Here is a 26,714-nt window from a genome sequence, read left to right on the forward strand (position 1 = left end):
AGTTTGGAGGAGTGAGCGGAGTACAAGCTGGCAGATGAGAGGGGAGATTGATTGATTTGTGATTTATTTATTGGTTAACCTATTTATTTATTTGGAGATACAGTGTGGAACCGGCTCTTCTGGCCCATCAAGCCTCGCTGCCCAGCAACCCACCGATCTAACCCCCACCTAATCACGGGACAATTTACAAGATCACAAGACAAAGGAGCAGAAGTAGGCCAATTGGCCCATCGAGTCTGCTCCACCACTCCACCATGAGCTAAACTATTCTCCCATCTAGTTCCAACTTCCGACTTCTTCCCCATATCCCTTGATACCCTGACTAATTAGATACCTATCAATCTCCTCCTTAAACACTCTCAATGAGTGGGCCTCCACAGCTGTATGTGGCAACAAATTCCATAAATCCACAACCCTCTGGCTAAAAAAATTCCCCTCATCTCCGTTTTAAATGGGTACCCTCTAATTCTAAGACTGTGGTCTCTTGTCCTGGACTCACCCACCAAGGGAAACAGCCTTTCCACATCTACTCTGTCCAACCCTTTCAACATTCAAACTGTTTCTATTAAATCCCCTCTCATTCTGCTATACTTCTATACAATGACCAATTAACCTACTAACCGGTAAGTCTTTGGGCTGTGGAAGGAAATGGAGCACCCAGAGGAAACACACACGGGAAGGGACGAACAAATCTGCTTACAGAATTCGCCGGAAATTAACTCTGCACTCTGATGCCCTGAGCCGTAACGGCATTGCACTAACCACTACACTCCCTGGAACTGCAAATAAATTATTACCTTGTCTGAGAAATTTTATACGTGAAAATTTGTTTCTCTGTGATCCGCATGGAATATGTTGCTGACTTTAACTCCACCCACAGCACTACGGAGCTCCACTAAGTGCCAGCTCCAAGCCTGGGAGTGCCCCTCACACAACTGGTCACGTCAATGGCGACTAACCGCAGGGGACCTGAATTCACTGTTCGTCACTTAGCTTCCTCACACACCTTCCTCCTGCCAGATCTTCATCTGTTCTGCCAATGAAGTAGGTCCTCTGGTACTGGTATCCTCTGGTGTGGTGGCACAGTGGCATAGAGGAAAGTGTAATCCTTTACAGAAGCAGTGATCGGGACTCTGTAAAGAGTTTGTACGTTTACCCTGAGGGTTTTCTCCAGGTGCTCCAGTTTCCTCCAACATTCCAGAGACGTTGAAAACACCAATGCCCTTGAATGGAAAATCCTACAAAAAGTAATGGATACGGCCTGGTCCCTTGCGGATAACATCCTCCCCACCACTGAGCATATCGACACAAAATGTCGCAGGAAGGGAGCATCCATCGTCGGGAATCCCACCGCTAGGTTCTCACTGCTGCCATGAGGTACAGGAGCCTCAGGACCCACAGCACCAGGTTCAGGAACAGTTACCACCCCTCAACCATCAGGCTCTTGAACCACAAGGGATAACTTCACTCAACTTCACTCACCCCATCATTGAAACGTTCCCACAACCTATGGACTCTCTATCAAAGACTTCATCTCATGTTCTCAGTACGTGTTGTTTATGTATTTATGATTATTATTTCTTTCTTTATGTATTTGCACAGTTTGTTCTCTTCTGCACACTGAGTGAACACCCAAGTTAGTGAGGTCTTTCACTGATTCCATCATGATTATGGGTTTATTGAGTATGTCTGCAGGAAAATGAATCTCAGGGCTGTAAATGGTGTCATATATGTACTTTGATAATAAATTTGCTTTGAAAAAGCATGGAGACACTTGTGGGCTATTTCCAGCAAATCTTTGGACTGTGTTGGTCATTGTTGCAAACGACTCTTGTGTGTTTCGATGCACATGTGACATAGAACATAGAACAACACAGTATAGACCCTTCAGCCTACCATGACGTGCCAGCCTTTTAACCTACTCGTAAAGTAATCTAACCCTTCCCTCCTATATAGCCCTCCATCTAATTTCATCCATGAGACCATCTAAGACAGGGATTCCCAACCCAGGGTCCCTGGACCCTTTGCTTAATGGTATTGGTCCATAGCATAAAAAAGATTGGGAACCCTTGATCTAAAGTATCCTTAAATGTTTAAATACTAATCCTTTTCTTTTTAGACAGGTCCGCCTGGAAAAAGCAGATTTTCCAGGAATAAATGGGGCCATTCACTGCCATTGGTGGCAACTGGACAGACAGAACTTCCCGTCACTGACCTGTCGATGAAGTAACCAGTCACTGGACTCCTTCCCTCTGCGCTGGGTGGTTCCCAGGTAACAAGCACGTAATCCTTGTTAACGTCCTGACACTCCACGTCCAGAGGAGAGCCGGCTGCTCCAGGTACTGCTGCTGAGGCATCTGTGTGAGCAAGATAGCGCCATGATTGTGAGTTAGTCACACTGCTTATTATCAAAGTGCCTGTATGGAACCATATACTACCTTGAGATTCATTTCCTTGCAGGAAAATAAAGAAATGAAGTAGAATTTATGAAAAGATTATACATAAATAAAGACTGACAAACAAACAACGTGCAAAAGTAAACACATTCAAAACGCTGGAGGAAATCCGTAGGCCAGGCATCATCTATGGAAGGGAATGAACTGTTGATGTTTTGGTTCGAAAGCCTTCATCAGGACTGGAAAGGAAGAATAGAAGCAGAAAATAGAAACTGGATGCCAGAGTAGAAAGGTAGGTGGAGGGAAAGGAGGCTAGCTGGAAGGTGAGAGGTGAATCCTGGTGGGTGGGAAGGTAAAGGACTGGAGAGGCAGGAATCTGATAGGAGATGAGAGTGTGCCATAGGAGAAAGGGAAGGAGGAGGGGACCCTGGAGGAGGTGATAGGCAGGTGCGATAGAAGGTCAGAGTGGGGATTGAAGAAGAGGGGAGGGGGAGGGAATTTCTTTTACTGGATGGAGAAATTGATATTCAAGCCATCAGATTGGAGGCCACCCAGACTGAGTATAAGGTGTTGTTTTTCCACCCTGAAGGCAGCCTCATCATAGCAGTGGAGGAGGCCATAGACCGCCACGTTGGAATGGGAATTAAAATATTTGGTTGCCGGGAAGTTCCACATTTGGCAGGTGGAACGCAGGTGCTCAAAGGACTGATCTCCCAAGTTCTGACAGGTCTCACCAGTGTAGAGGAGGCCACATCGGGAGTACCGGACACAATGTGCAAAAGAAGATAAATTGTGCAAATTAATAAAAATTAAGTAAATAGATAATACTGAGAACTTAAATTGTAGAGTCCTTCAAAGTGAGTCTGAACATCATGGAGTCAGTTCAGAGTTGAGGTGAGTGAAGTTATCTCCTCTGGTTCAGGAGCCTGATGGTTCCTGAAACTGGTGGTGTGGGACCTAACGCTCCTGTACCCCCCTTCCCAAAGGCAGAAGCAAGAAGACAGCATGACCTGGATGGTCTGGTCTTGATACTGCGGCAGCGCTCCTCGTAGACGTGATTACAAAGTGTTTATAATTAATCATAATAAGCAGAAAATTTTTTTTTCTGCTTACTAAGACCATTGTATGTTATTGAGAGAATCTCATGTCTGCATCTCTACACAAGAAGTATTTGCTAAACTCTCAAACATGCAAGGAGAGGAGAAAAGGCATTTACTCCTGTGGCCAATCCACCTGAGGTGCTCACAGCCATTTCCCTCTTCCCTCTCATCACGGTCCACCTCGGGAAAGCTGGAGGCTTTGCCTTCATTAGCAGGAAGAACAATCTCCGGTGACAATTAATCTGATACCATCAGAATAACATAGAGCAGGACAGAACTGCACAGGCCATTCAGCCCATCATGTTGTGTCAATCTTGATGCTAACTTATACTAAATGTGCTCTGCCTGTGCATCATTCATGTCTCCCCTTAATTAGGTGTCAATATAAATGTCTCTTAAATTCTTCTAAATTACATCAGTACAGCACAAGAACAGGCCATTCGGCCCACAATGGTGTGCTGAACCAGCTAAAAAGCAAATCAAAAATACCCAAAGAGTAATCTTTCCTACCCACACGATGTCCATATCTCTCCATCTTCCTTATATCCATGTTCCCCCTTCTCAGCCCTATCACTTTGGTTCCCTACCCCCTGCTAATTTAGTTTAAATCCTCCCCAACTGTTCTAGCAAACCTGCCAGCAAGGATATTGGTTTTCCTCAGATTCAGGGGTAACCCATCCGTTTTGTACAGGTCACACCTTGCCCAGAAGAGATCGCAAAAACTTCCATTGACTTCATCAGATCAGGGCTGTGTTACCACGGCACCCGTTACTAACCTCTCTTCAACACATTCCATTGGCATCCAAGGTCCTTGTCTTCACCCCGACACCACTGCACGCTGCTCATGAACTATTTGACCCTCTCCCATCAGGGAGGGGTCTATGCAGCATCCAGACTCAATAACAGTTACTTTCCCCAAACAATAAGGCTGATTAACACCTCCACCCACTAACCCACCCCTCCATACCCACAACCACTACTTAAACACGAGGAAATCTGTGGATACTGGAAATTAAAGCAACACACACAAAATGCTGGTGGAATGCAGCAGGCCAGGCAGCACCTATAGGAAGAAGTACAGTCGACGTTTCGGGCCGAGACCCTTCCTAACTGAAGGAAGAGATAGTAAGAGGTTTGAAAGTGGGAGGGGGAGAGGCAGATCTGAAATGATAGGAGAAGACCGGAGGGGGAGAAATGAAGCTAAGAGCTGGTAAGTTGATTGGCAAAAGGGATACAGAGCTGGAGAAGGGAAAGGATCATGGGACGGGAGGCCTAGGGAGAAAGAAAGGGGGAGGGGAGCACCAGAGGGAGATGGAGAGCAGGCAAGGAGTAATTGTGAGAGGGACAGAGAGAGAAAAGAGAAAAATAATAAATAAATAAATTGATAGTTAAGGAATGGGGTAAGAAGGGGAGGAGGGGTATTAATGGAAGTTAGAGAAATCAATGTTCATGCCATCAGGTTGGAGGCTACCCATATGGAATATAAGATGTTGTTCCTCCAACCTGAGTGTGGCTTCATCTTGACAATAGACGCATCAGAATGGGAATGGGACGTGGAATTAAAATGTGTGGCCACTGGGAGATCCTGCTTCCTTTGGCAGACAGAGCGTAGGTGTTCAGCGTTGGGTCTCCCAGTCTGTGTTGGGTCTCACCAATATATAAAAGGCCAAACCGGGAGCACCGGATGCAGTATACCACACCAGCAGACTCACAGGTGAAGTGTCTCCTCACCTGGAAGGACTGTCTGGGGCCCTGAATGGTGGTGACGGAGGAAGTGTAAGGGCAGGGCAGTGTTCCGCTTACAAGGATAAGTGCCAGGAGGGGGATCGGTGGGAAGGGATGGGGGGACAAATGGACAAGGGAGTCACATAGGGAGCGATCCCTGTGGAAAGCAGAAAGAGGTGAGGAGGGAAAGATGTGCTTGGTAGTGGGATCCCGTTGGAGATGGCAGAAGTTACGGAGAATCATATGTTGGACGTCTTCCAAATCCAGTAGAGTTTTCCTTACTGAGGACGTCTGGGTTGCTCACAACTTGGCCTCAGCAGCCACCTGCAATCACACAACAGAACTGTACAAATATAACTGTCATCGTCGGATATGACGGACAACCAATAATCTCATTCTTTACCCTATTGTTTTTTATTGTGTTGCATCATAGAGTCACTGAAGCGGGCCCTTCAGCCCATCTAGTCTTTGCCAACTATTTAAACTGCCTACTCCCATCAACCTGCACTTGGGCCATAGCCCTCCATACCCGTCCCATCCATGTACCTATCCAAACTTCACTTAAGCGCTGAAATCAAGCTTGCATGCACCACTTGTGTTGGCAGTTTGTTCCACACTCTCACAACCCTCTGAGTGAAGACATTTCCCCTCATGTTCTCCTTAAACTTTTCATCTTTCAACCTGAACCCATACCTTTGGTTGTAGTCCCACCCAACTTCAGTGGAAAAAGTCTGCTTGCATTTATCCTGTCTATACTCCCCATAATTTTGTATACCTCTATGAAATCTCCTCTCAGTCTTCTACGTTCAAAGGAATCAGATCTGGAGTAACAATTATTTTGTTCTCCTTTACACTTGTGGACAGGAAATGCCATTAAACAATCTTGACATGACTGCCTCGAACATTCAGGTCTTGCTTTCTTCTACGATGAACAATAAGTGCAGCTTTTGAAGAATATCCTGAAGGGGGAGCTCAATACAAGAGCACTGACAGAGCCCATTTGCTTCATTACCTGCTGACTTTTAATGATTCATTGTGCTCACTGCTGGATCTAACTCATCCCCAAGCACAATCATCAAGGACCCCACCATCCAGGCCATGATCTCTTCTCGCTACTACCATCGGGCAGGAGGTACAGGATCATTAGGACCCACACCACCAGGTTCAGGAACAGTTATTACCCCACAACCATCAGGCTCCTGAACCAGCGTGGATAACTTCATTCACCTCAACTCTGAACTGATTGTACAACCTATAGACTCACTTTCAAGGACTCTGAAACACACGTTCTCAATACTAGAAAGAACGGATTAGTTATGGCTCTGTTATGGGAGTCAAACCGGACACACTGGAAGCTGTGGGAGAACAAAAGACCCGACAGAAAATCCTGGCAATTCTCACCCTCTGCACGTCACCTTGGCTGAACAGAGGAGCACTTTTAGTAAAACAGTAGACCAAGACAAACTGAGCTTCTCCATTCTTACCCTCAGCCATTGGGCTTTATAATGAGTCAACCTACAGTCAGGGAAGTGATGAACCCTCCTGTTAGACTGTTTGTGGTAACTTTTTTTTATTCCTTCTACTTCTCTTCAAATATTTGTATCTGTGCACTTGTAATGCTACTGTGACACTGTACGTTCCTCTGGGACCAATAAAGTATTTACCTATCTATCTATTATTTATTTAATTAATTATCTATCTATTTACAATTTACATAATGATTTTATTATTGAAGTATGTATACTAGATACAGCCTTGAGATTCATCTTCCTGCAGGTAGCCACAAAACAAAGAAACATGACAGAAACATTAAAGAGAAGACTGTCAAACACTCGATGTGCGGAACAGAAATCAAACCGTGCAAGCAACAGGTACGCAAATAGCATTTCGAACTGAAGTTCAGAAAAGTGAGTCCAGAGCCCTGAAGCCAGTCATAACTGATCCAGGAGCCCGGTGGTTGCAGGCCACAGCCTCAGTAAACCTCACAAGCAGAGAGCTGAACTCCAGCCCATCCCTCTTCTCCAGCCCCGACACTCTGACCTTTTCAATCTGTTCCTGTGCCTAAATCAGCCATATCTCACTCTCGGACCCAGTCCCTGCCACTACAGTACATTCCTGGGCATTTAGGAGTCTTTAGGAGTTTATCAACATTTTATTGAAAGTCTGATGCTACTCAAAGCTGAAGACTGAAGTGTTCTTTATTTGTGTCAATTTTGATATAACTTCAGTAAATTTAAATAAGAAGATGGTATCGCAGCCCAAAAAAATAACTGATCAGTAAATCATCAGATCAACTGAGTGATCACAGCTCACAGGAGTAGAATGAGACCCTTTGGCCCATTGAAACTGTTCAGTAATTCACTCATGGCTGATACTAGCATTGTCAGTCTCTCTCTTTCCTCCTGTAACCCTTAACCCCCTTTACCAGCCAAGAACCCATCAAGCTCATCCTTAAGCATACCCAATCACTTGTCCTCCACAGCCGCCTGTGGCAATAAATTCCACAGATTCACCACCCTCTGGCTAAAGAAATTTCCTCTTCATCTGTTTTAAAAGGATGTCCCTTTATTCTGAAGCCGTAACCTCAGATCCTAGACTCTCCTACTAATGGGAACATCCTCTGTCCGTTGACTCTATCCAGGCTTTTCGGTGTCCAATAGGTTTCAATGAGATGCCCCGTCTCATCTTTCTGAAATCCAACAATTACGGGTTGAGGTGGGGCAAATCTACCTGAGGAATAGGCGGCCAACATTGATTGACTATGCAACTGACCTACACAGTCAAGGAGTCCAGAATAAACTCCACAATGTGAACCCACAGAGAACAGAGCACAGACTCGAAATATAGACCATAAGACCATAAGGTATAGCAGCAGAATTAGGCCATTCAGCCCATCGAGTCTGCTCCACCATTTCATCATGGCTGATCCATTTTCCCTCTCAGCCCCAATCTCTTGCCTTCTTCCCATATCCTTTCATGCCCTGACTGACTAATCAAGAATCTATCAACCTCTGCTTTAAATACACCAAATGACTTGGCCTCCACAGCCACCTGTGGCAACGAATTCCACAGATTCACCACCCTCTGGCTCAAGAAATTCCTCCTCATCTCCGTTCCAAATGGACATTCCTCTATTCTGAGGCTGTGCCCTCTGGTCCTAGATTCCCCCATCATATAACAATGTAACAGTGGACAGAGTAACCAGGTCAGTGTCCCATCAAAGTCTGATAAAGGAGACACATTCTGTGTTTAAAACAGGACATGTTCTTTATTTTCAGAGCAGGAGCACATTCTTACCTCTCACAAAGACATATCCACTATGTTCCTTGTAACCTGCCCCTGTGAGGAGGCACATGCTATAGAGACCCTCATCCTCCTTATAGATGTGAGTGAGGGTCAGTGTGGTGGAATACTCCGAGGTCTTAATCTTCACCAAATTAGACTCCTTCACTGGAATTCCTGCAGGTACAATAATGATTAGCGTCAGCATTTGCCACATTGCCTAGCCAACACTGTATATTCACTTCCGTTTCAAATGTTATTGCATTTCTGTTGACAGGCCACATCCCATAACAATTGGCACAGGACTCTTGCTGCAGAAGACAACTCAACACATGTTATGGATTTCCTTGGTAGCAAGCTAGAATATAAACGAAAGGACATACTTGGCTAATTGTGAGCAGTTTTGGCTCCTTATCTGAGAAAGGAGGTTCACAAAAATGATTCTGGGATTCAAAGGTTTGTCATATGAGGAGTGTTTGGCTCTGGGCCTGCACTCGTCAGAATTCAGAAGAATGAGGGGTGACTTCATTGAAACCTTTTGAATGGTGAAAGGCCTCGATAAAGTGGATGTGGAGAGGATGTTTCCTATGGTGGGGGAGCCTACGACCAGAGGGCACACCCTCAGAATAGAGAGACATTTGTTTAGAAAGGAAATGAGTAACCTATTACTGTCCAATCTGTTACTTTCATTTCTGGGCAACAATACTTCACATTAAGTTACTTGACTGCTAACTGTTTGCTCCAGACTATCAGTCCTAAACTCACTGAACCCTCGTTGACTCAGTATGTATTTGCTGATGAGGCAAAATAAACAGAAGACAATGGTACAAAGTTGCCAAGGTCATTCACTGGATTAAGCAATTCACACTCTACACTGCGATTTTAAACTTAACTTACTCTGCTGGCATTGGAGAGGGTGTAGAAGAATTTCATGAAAATAACTCTGGGAAAGAAAGAGTTAACATATGAGGAGCTTTTGAAGGCCCTTGCTGCAATTTGGAAGAATGTTGGGTGGGGGGGGGGGGGTGCGGAATCTCATTGAAACCTATTGAATATTGAAAATTCATCATAGAGTGGATGCAGAGAGGATGTTTCCTAAAGTGGGTGAGTCTAGGACCAGAGGCACCCAAATCAGGTCCACTTAGACAAGAGATGAGGAGGAACTTGAGGGCAATGAACTTGTAGAATTCATTGCCATTGATGGCTGTGGAGGCCAAGTTATTGGGTATAATTAAAGCAGAGGTTGATAGGTTGATTAGGCCTTGATTAGTCAGGGTGTCAAAGGTTATGGGGAGAAGGCAGAAAAATGGGGTTAGGAGAGATAATTGGTCGGTCATGATGGAATGGCAGAGTGGCCATGATGGGCCAAATGGCCTAATTCTGCTCCCATGTCTCATAGTCTGAATTAAGGCCCACAGGCAGTCAGCATGACTCAATCCCAGGGAGTGGTAGTGTTAAATATCCTAGTAGGAGTGTGTAATGGAGAAGAAATGTCATAGAGAAAGTGAAAAGCCATTAACACCCACCATCATGAAGCCAGCAGATCTCTCTCAGGTGACCCATCAAGGCCGATGAAAAGATGCAGCTCAGGGTTAGAGATCCACCCTCCTTACCAAATGAAGCTCCAAACCCGTCAACAATGTCAAAAACCGGCACAGTTGGACTGGCTGGAGGAAAGAGAAAGAAAGGGTGATGTTGGTTTCAATTGGTATACAAAACTGTAGCTGCAAAACCATACAGGACAGTACAGAACCACAAAATGACACAACAGAGGAGGTTGAACCTCTTCTACGTGGGTGAGACACCATGCACAATGGGACACCATTTTGTCAAAACCTTTTGCTCTGTTCACCACAAAAGGCAGAATTGGCCACCCATTCCCACTCTCATTCTTTCCGTTAGTCCTGACAAAGGGTCTCGGCCCGAAACATCAACTGTACTTGCCTGGCCTGCCTGGTTCCACCAGCATTTTGTGTGTGTTGCTTGAACTTCCAACATCCGCAGATTTCCTCGTGTTTCCCCACTCCCATTCTGACGTGTCAGTCCATGGCCTCCTTCGCTGTTACAATGAGGCCACACTCAGGTTGGGGGAGCAACGCCTCTTATTCTGTCTGGGTAGCCTCCAACCTGATGGCATGAACACCGATTTCTCCAACATCCGGTAATCTCTCTACCCTCCACCTTACTTCTTTCTCCATTCCCTATTCATGATCGCTGTCACCCCATCTCCTCCCCTACCCATCACCCCACTCTGGCCACAAATTTGACACTGCCCTTGAAGTGGTCAATACAACAGACAATCTGCTGGAGGTATTCAGGGGGATGAGCAACGTCTGTGGGTGTGTGAGGTGGTGAGAGGAACTGTCAAACTTTTAGAATAGAGGGATGTCGGAGGTAGTTTTAGGAGGTAGGAGGTAGTTTTTCACTCAGAGAGTGGTGGATGTCTGGAATACGCTGCCTGGTATGGTGGTAGAGACAAATACATTGGAGGCTTTTAAAAGACATTTGGATCAGCACATGGATGTGAGGAAGATGGAGGGATATGGATATTGTGCAGGTAGGAAGGATTAGATTTTGTGTTTTTTTATTTTTTAGCTGATTCAGCATGACGTTGTGGGTCAAAGCTCCTGTACTCTTCGCTGTTCAATGTTCTTTTATCCACAGTGGCGTGAGACAGTGGAACGAACTGCCAGCACAAGTGGTGCATATGAGTTCAATTTCAATGTTTAAGAGAAGCATGGACAGCAGAGGTATGGAGGGCTATGGTTCCGGTACAGGTAGTAGGGAGCTTAAATGGTTTCAGCATGGACTAGATGGGCAGAAGGGCCTGTTTCTGTGCTGTACTTTTCTATGACTCTATGACTCTACTGTCCAGGGTGAATTAGACAGCCAATCCAATTCACCAAGAGCATTAAAATGATAGAATTATAGCATCACCAGTGCACAGAAATGTATTCATTTGACCCAAGGTGTAAATGCCAGTGTTTGTGAACATATTACTCCGGCTCACCCCATTCCTCTGCTCTTTTGCTCATTGTACTGATAATTGTTTTCACTCATATTCCCAGTGGACCGTGAATCTTCCGGTCATACTGGCAATGCATTTCAGCTTGTAACATTTTGTGATTTATTCATCTGCTGGAGCTTGATTTCACACTCACCCATAACTGCGCTTGAGACGGAGATTCAGATTCAGATTTATTTATCACATGCACATCAAAACATTTGGTGTGGTGGGGTGGAGATACGTCTCTACCAAAGGAGGTGTAAGATGCTCCTTCCCTCCGCTAGCCTGCAGGTCACCCTTGGGCAAGGTGTAGCACCCGCTTAGCAACCCCGATCAGGGTCACGTGAAGCCATGGGAGCAGGTGGTGGACGGTCGTGTGAGCAGCCGGTGCACATCACAAGTCCTGGTTATGTGACCACGGATGCCAAGCAGACAATCTCTGAAGAGTATTAATAATGACTGGGGTCACCCGTCTTGTAAAGACACTGCCCAGAAGAAGGCAATGGAAAACCACTTCTGCAGAAAAGGTTGCCAAGAACAATCATGGTCATGGAAGGACAATGATTGCCAATGTCATACGACACGGCACATAATGATAAAGATGATGATGTTGTGGTATTTATTGTCCATTTTTAATTGTCCTTGACCCGACTGGATTGCTTGGAGATTTCACAGGGCAAAGAGCAACATGGTAGCCTAGCGGGTAGCGTAACTCTTTACAGTGCATATGCAACCCGGTTTCATTTTGCCACTGTCTGTAAAGGTTGTGCATTTTTCCCCCATGACTGCATGCATTTCCTCCGGGTGCTCTGCTTTCCTCCCACATTCCAAATACGTACGGGTTACAGGGAGTAAGTTGTAAGCGTGTTATGTTGGCACCACTAGTACGGAGAGATTTGCAGGCTGCCCCCAGCACATCCTTGGACTGTGCTGGTCATTGAGACATTTCACTGTATGTTTCAATGTACATGCAACAAATAAAACCAATCTCTAAATCTACAGATTTGTGTTGCTGGTGTCGTTCAGCTTTTGCATCTCAAAGTTGAACCTTACGTCCCCATCGTGAGAGGTGGAAACGGGTACGGCCGGCCAACAGGGCTCTGGTGAAGCTGTATCGGCCAATCCCCGGTACAGGGGGTACAATGGATTGCAGAAACATTGACGACCTCCAACTGGACCATCGACTTCAGGCGACGATGGAGACGGAAGGTCATCGATGACCTGTGCCCCACTGGGAGCTGAGAGCCAAGTAAGTTAGTAAGTTGTTCACCTTTAGGTTAGCTGATGTTAAATAATGTTCCGATTTTACATTATTACATTAGCTGACATAAAACTGTGAGAAACACAAAGGCAAAATTACAACCATTTCTGGCTAAATCATTATATTCCACTGGGTGGGGTGGGGGCCTGGCCTAGTAGCATAACAGTTAGCATATCGCTACTGTGGCACTCCGAGCAGACAGAATGGGCTGAATGGCCTAATTCTGCTCCTATGTCTTATTGTAGCACCAGTGACATGGGTTCTATTCCCACCCCTGTCAGTAAGTAGTTTGTCCTCCACATGACTGTGGGGGTTTCCTCTGAATACTCCAGATTCCTCCTACGTTTCAAAGATGGACAAGTTATTTGGTTAGTTGGTCAGATGAGTTTAATTGGGCCATTGAACTGGAAGGGGCTGTTACTGTATCTCTGAATTATAAGTAAATTGTTGCTTGTCTGGAGGCACACATTACTCACCTTCCAGCCCAACAGAGTCACTGCCTGCGTCTGAGCCTTCATGTTCTGTAAAGATCACAAATCAAAGTGTTGAAGGAAGTTTGGTGAACATGGAGACCCAGCTTAGAACTTCAAAGTAATTTTTTGTTATCAAACTGCATACTGTATATGTCACCATATACAACCCTGAGATTCATTTTCTTGCAGGCATTCACAAAAGATCAAAGAAGTACACTGGATTCTGGTTAGATCAGACACATCGAGACCAGTACTTCTTGGTCCAATTAAGTGGGTGCCCCAGTTAGCCAAAGTTTTATGGAAAGAATTAAAAGGTATAAAAGAGACAAATTACCATTTACCTGACTAATAATGTAGGTATTTAAATGAAACACAGCACAATATCTGCACAGTACTTTAAAACTGTATATGTTCCCAATAGTTATTAATGGAGAAATTAATCCAGTGAACCCTGCCATGTTCTTTTGACTGACTGTAAATAAACAAAATCAGCACAGACACCGACACAGATAATGGACTGCCTTCATACAATGCTTTCAACGATTGCATCCTACAAATCTTCACTTTCATTGTAACATTCAAGATGATTGTCAATGCCTTCAAATTCTTCATAGTCTAACTTGTTCAAGTAGTGAACTTATTTCATTTTCAATCCTGGCTGTTCCTGACATCTCTAAGTCTGAATGCTTAAAAGTGCAATGAGGCAAAACAATTCTGAATTGTCTTACTGCTTATTTCTCGGCAACTATCAGTGACAAAAATTGCTGCTTTTTGAATGCAAAACACGCAGTTGAAGCCATTTAAAAACTATTAGTTTGAAGCACAATGCAGTGTCTATTGGCCACACAAGTGCATGAGACTGACATTAGTTAGAAGCTGCTTAGCAACAGTCTCCTGTCCCAACTAAGTGGTAGGGTGTCCTAAATAAACTAAAGGAACCCCATCAATTTTGTCCATTTGTTTTTATTCTTTAAGAGTGTCCCAAATAAGCATCTACCCTGATTAACTGGTGGCCCAATTATCTGGAATCCACTGTACAATAGATTCAATGAAAAACCGCGCACAAAGACTGACAAACAACCAGTGCAAAAGAAGGCCTAGTGTGCAGATAAAAGAAAACAAATAATCATAATAATAATTAAATAGATAGATAGATAGCTAATACTGAGAACATGAGTTGTAGAGTCCTTGAAAGTGAGTCCAGAGGTTGAGAAATCAATTCAGTTTTGAAGTGAGTGAAATTATCCACACTGGTTCAAGAGCCTGGTGGTTGAGGCCAGTAAGTGTTCCTGAACCAGGTGGTGTGATTCCTGAGGCTGCTGTATCTCCTGCCCGATGACAGCAATGAGAAGAGAGCTTTGCTGGATAGTGGAGCTCCACGATGATGGACTTTGCTTTCTCAATGTGGCAGTCCTTGTAGAGTAGGGGTACCCAAGCCAGGCACCAATACCATTAAGCAAGGGGTTCATGGACCCCAGGTTGGGAACACCTGTTGTAGAGAAACTTCTCTGTTATATACTGATAAAATAGACAGCTGTTTCAGATGGACAAATGCAAGGCTGCAGACATTTTCTGCACAGCTATGTGCTCCCCAATGTTTTGCAACTAACTTCCTGTGCAAATGAATTTACACTACAACACCAGGTTCAATTTCACTGCTGTCTGTAAGGAGTTTGTCTGTTCTCCCCATGGTTGTGTGGGTTTCCTCATCGTGGTAACCTCACTGCAGAGGGCTAAAGAATATCACTTCCTAAGCATTAAGAGCAGAAGACCAAAAGATACAGGAGCCAGAATTAAGTCATTTGGCCTATTGAGCCTGCTCTGCCATTTCATCATGGCTGATCTATTTCCCTCTCAGCTCCTACCTTCTCCCTGTATCCCTTCATGGCCTGACTGATCAAGAATCAATCAATATCTGCCTTAAATATACCCATTGGCCACCTCCACAGCCGCCCGTGGCAATGAATTCAACAGGTTCACAACTTTGATACTGTGATAACTGTTAAGACTATTCTGGAGTTATGGAACATATCAGATATTAATTTGGACAGCAACCAGTCTTAATATCTGATTGCGTATTGGACGTTGAATTTAAAATGCAACTCTGAACAAGCGTGTTCTTGGAGCTGCAGACTGAGGGTGATTGAAACACTCACCGACCTGGAATGTCTGCATATGCATGAATGCAACTCAGAAACAACGAGGATTAGCATTCACGTTGGGTGTCTGGAGTGTTGGTGTGAAGATCTAGGTGTTTGAAAATTATATATAATTCAAAGAAAGTGTTGTGGTTACATTATAACTATAGAATTGTCCCTCCATTACCTTTGATCTTTAGCATACAAAAATATCATATGATGTTGGATAAGGGAGCCTCTACTTCCAGGAGTATCTCCAATATGATGTTTGCTTGTTTTGCTGAATAAAGACTTCTATATCCAACAGCTTCTGTGTCTCCCAGGGACTTCATTCACAGTCACAACAATAACTTGCAGCTAATATCGTTGGACCCTGGCATGGTGCTCGAGGACTGGAAAATTGCAACTCTTTAAAAAAAGGAGGAAGGCAGCAGAAAGTATAGACCAGTTAGCCTGATCTCAATGATTGGGAAGATGTTGGAATCAATTTTTCAGGGTGAGGTTATGGAGCACTTGATGACACAGGGCAAGATAGGACAAAGTCAGCATGGTTTCCTTAAAGGAAAATTTTACCTGATGAATCTGTTGGAATTCTTTAAGGAAAATACATATAGTATAGATAAAGGGGAAGTAGTGGATGTTGTATATTTGGTCTTTCAGAAGGCCTTTGACAAGGTGGCACACATGAGGTTGCTTATCAAGTTAAGAGTCCATGGTATTACAGGAAAGCTACTGATATGTTTACAGCATTGGCTGATTGGTAAGAGGCAGCAAGTGGGAATAAAAAGAGCCTTTTCTGGTTGGTTGCCAGTGACTAGTGGTGTTCTGTAGGGGTCAGTGTTGGGACCACTTCTTTTTATGCCAAATGTCAATTCTTTAGGATGGAATAGGTGGCTTTATTGCCAAGTTTTCAGGTGATATGAAGATTAATGGAGGGGCAGGTAGTTTTCAGGAAACAGGTAGGCTGCAGAAGGACTTAGACAGATTAAGAGAATGGGCAAGAAAGTGGTAAATGAAATACAATGTTGGAAAATGCATGATCATACACTTTGGTGGTAGAAATAAATGTGCAGACTATTTTCTAAACAGGGAGAAAATCCAAAAATCTGAGATGCAAAGGGACTTAGGAGTCCTTGTGAAGAACACCCTAAAGGTTAACTTGCAGGTTGAGTCGGTGGTGGGGAAAGAAAGTAGAATGTTTGTATTCATTTCAGGAGGTCTAGAACTCAAGGGCAGGGGTGCGATACTGAGGTTTCATTTTTGAAAAACTCACACTTCCCTCTCTTTGTGCGCGGACATACACACTCAACCAGGTAAGCCCTTTACCAAGGTTCTGGAGGTGCTCTTCATCATTCCGGCCAGTCTCAATGATGTCGTCGCAATAACATTGTGTTCCTGAGGTATCTTGGATCACTTGGCCAAATTGCTGGAGCTGATGTGACGCCAAAAACGAAATAATTGTTCTGGAACAGTCTTTTGTGAGTGTTACTTGTGAGGAACTTCCTGTTTGACTCCTCAGTCTCCATTTGCAGATAGGCTTGTGACAAGTCAATCGAAAACCTCTCCCCACCTGCCAAAGATGCAAAATTGTCTTCTATCCGTGGCAGGGGATGCTGCACAGTACGCAGCACCAAGTTGATGTTCACTTTGAAATTCCCACATATGTGAACTGCTCCGGCCTTCCCTTTCCTGATCACTGGGACAATGGGCGAGGCCCAGTTGCTCCACTCAACCTTGGAGAGAATTCCAGACACCTCTAAGCTCTGAAGGTCAGCATCCACTTTAGGATGCAGTACCCAGGGCACTGGACACGCTTCGTGGAATCTCCGTGTTGCTGTTTCATCCAGTTCAATTCTGGCCTGCATGCCTTTGAGTTTACCGATCCCCTGCTCAAAACACTTCTCATTAGCGTTAAGCCGCTGTGCCAGTCTCTGGTTAGTGCTACTATTTGGGCTGCTGCTGCCTGTGGATGTCACACTGAAAGCTTTGATCAAATGCCAGTCTAGTTGTATTTTTCTCAACCATTCCAGTCCGAAAAGTGCTGACCCTCTTCCTTTCAATACATAAAGCTCTAACTGTTGTGTTTGCCCTCCATTCATCACATTTACTTTCAGTTTGCCTTTGGGAGACACTTTTTCACCTGTGTAAGCCTTTAGCATTACTAACGGTATCTTAGAAAACAGTCTGTTGTGGTCAGCTTCTGAAATTATAAACAAAACTGACCCTGTATCCAGCTTCATTTTCAGTTTTACGCCAGACACATTTATTGTGTTCCATATTATATTGCAATCTGCTTCAGCTCTTGGCACGACTGTTCACTTACTTTTGTCAGACTCTATATTGTCTGTTTTACATTTGCTTTTATGCATTTGCTTATTTTCGAGTTTGAGACCTTTCACTCGGTTTTGCTTTTTGTCTGCCTCGCACACCCTCTCTGTGTGACCTTGTCCGTGATACTTTCTGCAAACTTTTTCTTTGAACCAATGGTCATTTGCATCATAGGTGAACTTGCCACATCGATACCATCTTTGGCTTTTTGCACCATTTAGTGACCTTTTGTGCATTTCACATTCTAACCTCCTTTTCTGTAGTTCTGATGTAGTCTCTAATGATACTGCAATGGTCAATGCCTGTTCTGAGATTAGCAGTTTGTGTCTCTGCAGAATCTTGTGTCTCTAATCGGTCAGGATGTCCCGGTAATTTTCCAGCCGCAGGCATCCGCAGATTATACACAGCTGCTCACCATCAGAATAACTGGATGAGGTCAAGATTGAAGACCAGTTATTGTCATTTATCATTACATGAGTGCAAGGAGAAGGAAGTGGTTGTTACTCCGGATCTTAAGCAGCATAAAAAACACAATAAAACTAACAAACACAATAAACTTAACAAACACAATAAAATGCACAGTAAATAAAAATACATAAGGTTGGTTTATGTACATAGACTGATTATCAGCCTGGAACACATAGGAGCAGACTTAGGCCCAATGACTCCTTCATGGCTGTCTTATCCTTCTCAACCTCATTTTCCTCCCTTCTCCCATGATATTTGTTGGCCTGACTAACCAAGAATCTATCAACCTCCATTCTCATTGACTGGGGGTCCACAACCATCTGTACAATGAATTTGACAGATTTACCATCCCCTGGTTAAAGAAATTCCTCACCACCTCTGTTCGAACAGGATGTCCATCCCTTCTGAGGCTGTGCTCTCTGGTCCTAGACTGTCTTACTATTGGAAACATCTTCTCCACATCCACTCAAAGATCAAAAAGTTCAAAGTGAATTTATTATCAAAGTACCTATAGGCCCCATGTCTTATGGTCTTATTATACTTAGGGTAGAAGTTGATCGTTTCCTGATCGGTCAGGGCATCGAGGGATATGGTGAGAAGGTAGGTGTATGGGGTTGAGTGGAATTCAGGATCAGTCATGATGAAATGGTGAAGCAGACTTGATGGGCTGAATGGCCTAATTCTACTCCTATGTCTCATGGTCTCATTAAGGTTGCCATATGCAGCCCTGAGGTTCATTTTCTTGTAGGCATACTCAAACAGAGTCAATGAAAGATCGCACCAATAGGACAGATAACCAGTGTACTAGGCCTGTCAATATTGAATAGGTTTCAATGAGATCCTCTCTCATTTTTCTAAACTCCAGTGAGTACAGGCCCAGAGTCATTAAATGCTCCTCACATGTTAACCCTTTCATTCCCTGAGTAATTCCTGCGAACCGCCTCTGAACTCTTTCCAATGCCAGCACATCTATTCTTACTGAAACTTCTCACAATACTCCAAGTGCAGCCTGACCAATGCCTTATAAAGTCACAAAATTGTTGACATAAAAAAGCGGAAGAGGAGAACAAGATAGTGAGGTAGTGTCCATGGGTTCATGGACTGTTCAGAAACCTGTTGGCAGAAGGGAAGAAACTTTTCCTGAAATGTTTGCATAATCAGAATCATGTTTGTTATTGCTAACCTATCTGTTGTGAAATGCATTGTTCTGCAAAAGCAGGACAGTGCAAAGACATAATATTACTATAAATCATGATAAATTAATAGGAATAGAAATGCAGCGTTCTGCACAGCACATCAAACTTCTTTGATATGTCGATCGCTCAAAGTTGCCGCACAGTTCAGAGACAAGAGGGAGACTTACTGTTCACAAGGACTGTAGCATAAGACATTGCCTCTCCGTGGGGATTTGTGGCTATTGCGGAATACTCGCCGGAATCCTTTGGGCTGCATCTAGCAATCAGAGAGAGGCCGAGTTATTTCAACATCACAGCTGGTGTGTAAGAAGAGGAGTAGTGAAGACAGGTACATGACAACGGAGGTGGCAAGAACTACCATCTTACAGTTATCATCAAACCATGTATACCTTCTTCAACCTGGGGATTCATCTCCTTACAGGCAGCCACACAACACATCAAGCTCAAAAGAATCCATTAAAACAAAAGTCCGTCAAACACAGAGAGAAAAAAAACGGAGCAACCTATCACAGAAATGTGGGACTCTTTCAAGAACTCTTCATCTCGTTCTCGATATTTATTGCTTATTTGTTTATTATAGTTATTTCCTTGTTTTTGTTTTGCATTTGCACACTTTTGCACACGGCTTGTTCACTCTAGCGGGTGCAGACTTTCGTTGATTCTATTGTATTTCTAGGATTTACTGAGTATGCCCGCAAGGAAATGAATCTCAGGGCTATATTGTGACACTTACGTATTTTGATAATAAGTTTACTTCGAGCTTTGAAGTTTAGTGTTCAATAGATTAGACAACGATTACCAGCACAGGTTGCAGAACTGCTGTTAAAGCCCTGGTGACCCAGTTTCAATTCCTGCTGCTGCCTGTACATTCTCACCATGACCCCGTTGGTTTCCTCCCACATTCCAGAGACGTACCGGTTAGTGGGCTAATTGGTCACATGGCTGTAATTGGGCGGGGCAGACTTGTTGGGCCGTAAGGGCCCGATACTGCGCTGTATCGCTAAATAAATAAAAATTTTTAAACTGTAGACCATCTGATACTTAGCCTTAGCAACTGGTTAAACAAAGGAATTATTTTATCAGGAGCACTGCGTACCCAGTGCCATTAGTGTTACTAAGGATCCCACCCATCCATCCAGCATCCCCTTTGACTTTCTACCGTCAGGCAGAGACTCCGATGCATAAAAACAAGAATGGTCTGGATGGGAAACAGCCTTTTACATCGGCCATTAGTCTGCTGAACTCCCTGCCACATCGCATGCAATAAGTGTCACCGGATAATTTGTAGTGTACCCTGTTACAAAGGATGAACAACTCTGATGGGCAGAAGGGTGCAGGGTTGTCCATGTCCCCCTCCCCTGGGAGAATTACAAACCGTTACTGTTGCCAGGCTGCTAATGAGAGAGAAAGAGATGGAACAAAACATGCTGGGACTGGAACATTTGCTTCAGACAAGGGCGAGATAACACTGGGGGAGAGAGACTGTGGCGGCTCATTTCCTAGCGTATGCGAACCGACTCACAATTAGATAGCCTACGGGGGTTTGCGAGCACAGAGCTTTGGAGCCTCTTCGCCATGGGGGGCCGGTTGACAGAGGCTTAAAAGTGAGGCTGAAGTTTTCGAATAAAGTTTTTTCCTTCGACTGCAGTTACCGACTCCGTGTCGTAATTTTAGCGCTGTTTGTAGCACACCGCTACAATTGGTGACCCCGACGGTCCAAACGATTTTTGGACCAGAAATGACCGACGCCGCCTCTGTTCATGCGGTTTCGTTGAAACTGCCGGGTTTCTGGACACAGCGCCCGGACCTATGGTTCCAGCAAGCCGAAGCCCAATTCCACGTTCGCCGGATCACCTCAGAAGACACCCGCTACTACTACGTGGTGGGCTCCCTCGACCAGGACACAGCGGCCCAGGTCGCGGAGTTCGTACAGTCGCCCCCGGCAGACGGCAAGTACACGGAATTCAAAGCCCTGCTCCTCAGGACTTTCGGACTCTCACGGCGCGAGCGGGCTGCCCGTTTACTGCACCTGGACGGCTTGGGCGACAGACCTCCATCGGCTTTAATGAATGAGATGTTGTCTCTCGCCGACGAACACACACCCTGCCTCATGTTTGAGCAGGCATTCCTGGAGCAGCTGCCCGAGGACATCCGCCTGCTGCTGTCCGACGCGGATTTCAGTGACCCCCGGAAGGTGGCAGCCCGGGCGGACTTGCTGTGGAACGCCAAAAAGGTGAGCGGGGCGTCCATCGCACAGATCACCCAGCCACGCTCCCGGCAGCAAACCAGTCCAGGCCCGGCCGCAGAGCCCACTAACCCCCGGCCCAATGACCACTGGTGCTTCTACCACCAGCGGTGGGGCGCAGAAGCCCGCCGTTGCCGCCCGCCCTGCAAGTTCCCGGGAAACGCCAGGGCCAGCCGCCGCTGATGGCTACGGCGGCTGGCCATCGGGATAGCCTCCTGTATGTGTGGGATAGCAGGTCGGGACGCCGCTTTTTAGTCGATACTGGGGCTGAGGTCAGCGTTTTACCTCCGACAAGTTACGACACTCGCAGCAGGGCACCGGGTCCCCCCCTGAGGGCCGTGAATGGCAGCACAGTAAGGACCTATGGCACCCGTCAGGTGCAGCTACAGTTCGGCCCCAGCCAGTTCACGTGGGACTTCACACTGGCCGCCGTAGCCCAACCGCTTCTGGGTGCGGATTTTTTGCGAGCTCACAGCCTGCTGGTTGACCTGCCCAGGAAGAGACTGGTACACGCCGAGACCTTTCAGACGTTCTCCCTGGGCGCGGCCCAGTTGCCAGCCCCTCACCTCGGCTCCATCACGCTGTCCGACAACGACTTCACCAGGGTCCTGGCGGAGTTCCCATCGGTTCTGGCACCGCAGTTCACAGCAGCCATGCCCAGGCATGGCGTACAGCACCACATCCCGACACAGGGACCACCCCTCCATGCCCGTGCTCGGCGGCTTCCCCCGGACAAGCTCCGACTGGCGAAGGAGGAGTTCCAGAGAATGGAGGAATTGGGGATCATCCGGCGGTCCGACAGCCCCTGGGCTTCCCCCCTGCACATGGTGCCCAAAGCGACGGGGGGCTGGAGACCGTGCGGCGACTACCGCAGGCTGAACGAGGCTACCACACCGGACCGCTACCCTGTGCCGCACATTCAGGACTTTGCGGCAAACCTGCACGGCGCCCGGATCTTCTCCAAGGTCGACCTTGTCCGAGGGTACCATCAAATCCCGATGCATCCTGACGACGTCCCCAAGACGGCTCTCATCACCCCGTTTGGCCTCTTCGAGTTCCTCCGCATGCCGTTCGGCCTGAAGAATGCCGCACAGACGTTCCAGCGGTTAATGGACGCGGTGGGACGGGACCTGGACTTCGCGTTCATCTATTTGGATGACATCCTCATAGCCAGCGGCAGTCGTCAGGAGCATCTGTCCCACCTCCGTCAACTCTGCGCCCGACTGAGTGAGTACGGTCTTACAATTAACCCTGCCAAATGCCAGTTCGGACTTGATACCATTGACTTCCTGGGCCACAGGATTACTAAAGACGGGGCAACCCCTCTGCCCGCTAAGGTAGATGCGGTCCGCCACTTCCCCCGACCCACCACGGTCAAAGGCCTTCAGGAATTCGTAGGTATGGTCAATTTCTACCGCCGCTTCCTCCCTTCAGCTGCCCGGATCATGCGCCCCCTGTTCGCCCTGATGTCGGGTCCGAGCAAGGACATTACCTGGGACGAGGAGTCCGCCGCCGCTTTCGTTCAAACGAAGGAAGCTTTGGCTGACGCCGCAATGCTAGTACATCCCAGAATGGACACCCCTACCGCCCTCACAGTGGACGCATCAAACACGGCAGTCGGTGGGGTGCTGGAGCAGCTCATCGCAGGTCGCTGGCAACCCCTGGCGTTTTTCAGCAAACACCTGCGGCCACCCGAGCTCAAGTACAGTGCTTTTGACCGGGAACTGTTGGCGCTCTACCTGGCAATCCGGCATTTCAGGTACTTCCTAGAAGGTCGGCCCTTCACCGCGTTCACGGACCACAAACCGCTTACCTTTGCGTTTACGAAAGCATCCGACCCCTGGTCATCCCGCCAGCAACGCCACCTGTCCTACATCTCCGAATACACAACGGATGTCCGGCACGTCTCGGGTAAGGACAATGTCGTGGCGGATGCGCTCTCTCGCCCTACCGTTCATGCCCTTTCCCAAGGGGTAGACTTTGAGGCACTGGCAGAGGCACAGCAGGTAGATGAGGAGATTCCGAGTTACAGGACTGCAGTCTCTGGTTTGCAGCTCCAGGACTTCCCCGTGGGCCCAGGTGAGAGGACCCTACTCTGTGACGTCGCCACCAACCAGCCCCGTCCGGTCGTCCCCGCAGCCTGGCGGCGACGTGTTTTCGACTCCATTCATAACTTGGCGCATCCCTCCATCCGGACAACTGTCCGGATGGTTTCCAGCAGGTTCGTTTGGCACGGACTCCGCAAACAGGTCAGTGAATGGGCCAGGACGTGCATGCACTGCCAGACGGCCAAGGTTCAGCGGCACACCAAAGCCCCACCGCAGCAGTTCCATCCCGCCCACCGGCGTTTCGACCACATTCATGTGGATATCGTGGGCCCCCTGCCAGTGTCGCGCGGAGCGCGTTACCTCCTGACTATCGTGGACCGGTTCACAAGATGGCCAGAGGCGGTCCCGCTCACCGACACCACCTCCGAATCTTGCGCCCGAGCCCTGATCGCCACCTGGATATCCCGCTTTGGTGTACCAGCCCACATTACCTCCGACAGAGGCGCCCAGTTCACCTCCAGCCTGTGGTCAGCTATGGCCAGCCTTTTGGGGACTCAGCTGCACCACACCACTGCCTACCACCCACAGTCGAACGGGCTAGTGGAGCGTTTCCACCGTCACCTGAAGTCGGCCCTCATGGCCCGCCTGCGAGGAGCCAACTGGGCGGACGAGCTTCCCTGGGTCCTTCTCGGCATCCGCACAGCGCCCAAGGACGACCTGCACGCCTCGTCGGCCGAGTTGGTATACGGCGCGCCCCTGGCCGTCCCCGGGGAGTTCCTACCAGCCCCGAGGGGGCAAGAGGAAGAACCCGCTGCAGTCCTGGGCAGACTTCGCGAGAAGCTCGGTAACCTGGCCCCCATACCCACTTCACAGCATGGGCGGCACCCGACCTGCGTACCCAAAGACCTACGGAACTGTAAGTTTGTGTTTGTACGAAGGGGCGGGCATCGGCCACCGCTGCAGCGGCCATACGAGGGGCCGTTTACGGTGCTCCGGAACAACGGGTCCACGTTCGTGCTGGACGTTGGGGGGAAGGAGGAGGTTTTCACGGTGGACCGCCTCAAGCCGGCCCATGTGGACCTGGCGCAACCGGCCGAGTTTCCGGCGCCTCGGCGCAGAGGCCGACCTCCCAAGCAGGTTCTGGCCCAGGCTGTGGACATTGGGGGGTGTATCGCCGGTTCTGGGGGGGGGTTATGTGGCGGCTCATTTCCTAGCGTATGCGAACCGACTCACAATTAGATAGCCTACGGGGGTTTGCGAGCACAGAGCTTTGGAGCCTCTTCGCCATGGGGGGCCGGTTGACAGAGGCTTAAAAGTGAGGCTGAAGTTTTCGAATAAAGTTTTTTCCTTCGACTGCAGTTACCGACTCCGTGTCGTAATTTTAGCGCTGTTTGTAGCACACCGCTACAAGACCATATTATGACTCCTGTAAGACTCACGGCTCCGGAGAGGGCTGTTTACTTGGTACCATTCTGTTCATTAAAATTCCTCAGTGGACAGCCGGAGTGGGCTGGTTTGACGGGCTAAGCCATTCAAAACTGATTGACGTCTGAGACCCCGTGAGTGGGGATAAAAGTGAGGTCTGGGGAGACACACCAGGAGACACACTAGTGAGCACTGCTTAAGTGTTGGAACCCATGAGAAAAGTGTGGGGCATCGGAGACCGAATGAAGGATCGGTCAATTTGAACTCACAGTGTTTATAGCGAGGCCGGTGGGGCCTGTGTGTGTGTCCACCCTTGCCTGGGTGACGAGTTCACCATAGAAGAACGGTCTAGCTAAAGGACAGAGGGGTCATAGCTGAATGACCACAACAACACATCGACGGATCAAGAAAGTAAAGGAAGGTTTGAATGACTGTAGCTGTCACTGTTTTCTCTCTCTCTCTCTCTCTCTCTCTTTCTCTCTCCCTCCAATGGTTACAACAAAAGAATCAACAACTACCTCAGCCTACATTAACTGAACTGAACTTTATACTTTCCAATGATAATTCCTTATCCCCTAGACAACAATAGAGCTTGTTTATTATTGATTATTATTATACCCACACTTTTAGGTTTAGTATTGCTAACGTGTATTATCTGCATATTTGCATTGTTGATATTTATTTGTATATTTTACTAATAAACTCTGTTTTGGTAATAGTACCAGACTCCAACGGATGCTTCTATGTTTGCTGGTAAGGCACCCAGTTACGGGGTATGTAAGAAATCTACAATATTTAATTTATGCACTTTGCTTTGATTATCTATGCATAGTTCATTTGTAGATTTAACTCTTACTTTCCGAAGTAATTGTGTGTTACGTGTACTACTGTGCTTTACATCCTGGTCCAGAAAAGTGTCGTCTTGTTTGACGGTATACGTGTATATGGTTAAATGACAATAAATGTGACTTGCAACACACACAAAATGCTGGAGGAGCTCAGCAGACCAGGAAGCATCTATGGAAAAAGCACAGTCAATGTTTCAGGTTGAGATCCTTCACCAGGACCAAAATGTTGACTGTACCCTTTTCCATAGTTGCTGCCTAGCCTGCTGAGTTCCTCCAGCATTTCTGAGTGTTGCTTGGATTTCCAGCATTTGCAGATTTTTCCTTGTTTATAAATGTGACTTGATTTGATTTTTTTGTAATCTAGCAAACTGGATCATCATCAGCCCCAATGAAGAGTCCTGGCTTGAAACGTGGACTGTTTATTCCTCTCCACAGATGCTCCCGCCCTGCTGAGTTCCTCCAGCATTTTGAGTGTGTTGCCTCCAAAATATGGTCTTGTCAGGATTCATTCTGCATGCAGTGACAAAACCATTTTGGCAATGGTGAGGAGCACAGACAAAATGCTGGAGGCACTCAGCAAGTCAGTCAGCATCCATGGAGGCAAATAAAGAACAACTATTTTGGGTGAGAGCTGATGAAAGGTCAAATAACCAAAGAAACTTCTACTGCCTTTTTGTGATTGTAAGGGAACTGCTACGAGATAAGGCATAATTGCTCTGAAGGAATCTACACTTTATTAGGTACTCCTGTACGCCTGCTCGTTCGTGCAAATAT

At 46.7% G+C, this 26,714-nt stretch overlaps 1 protein-coding gene across 1 annotated transcript in view; it reads right to left on the reverse strand.

Moving 5' to 3' along the window:
• Positions 1-26,714, reverse strand: part of myom3 (myomesin 3) — a 121,695-nt gene that overhangs the window by 81,781 nt on the left and 13,200 nt on the right. Inside the window, exons 6-10 of the mRNA XM_059949160.1 lie at positions 19,542-19,630; positions 13,248-13,292; positions 10,030-10,170; positions 8,519-8,680; positions 2,216-2,357 (exon numbers count right to left, since the gene is read on the reverse strand). Coding sequence (XP_059805143.1) covers positions 2,216-2,357; positions 8,519-8,680; positions 10,030-10,170; positions 13,248-13,292; positions 19,542-19,630 — 579 coding nt within the window. The remainder of the gene's footprint in view (positions 1-2,215; positions 2,358-8,518; positions 8,681-10,029; positions 10,171-13,247; positions 13,293-19,541; positions 19,631-26,714) is intronic.

The sequence above is a fragment of the Hypanus sabinus genome, chromosome 24, assembly GCF_030144855.1.
Source record: "Hypanus sabinus isolate sHypSab1 chromosome 24, sHypSab1.hap1, whole genome shotgun sequence".
Taxonomy (NCBI): Eukaryota; Metazoa; Chordata; class Chondrichthyes; order Myliobatiformes; family Dasyatidae; genus Hypanus; species Hypanus sabinus.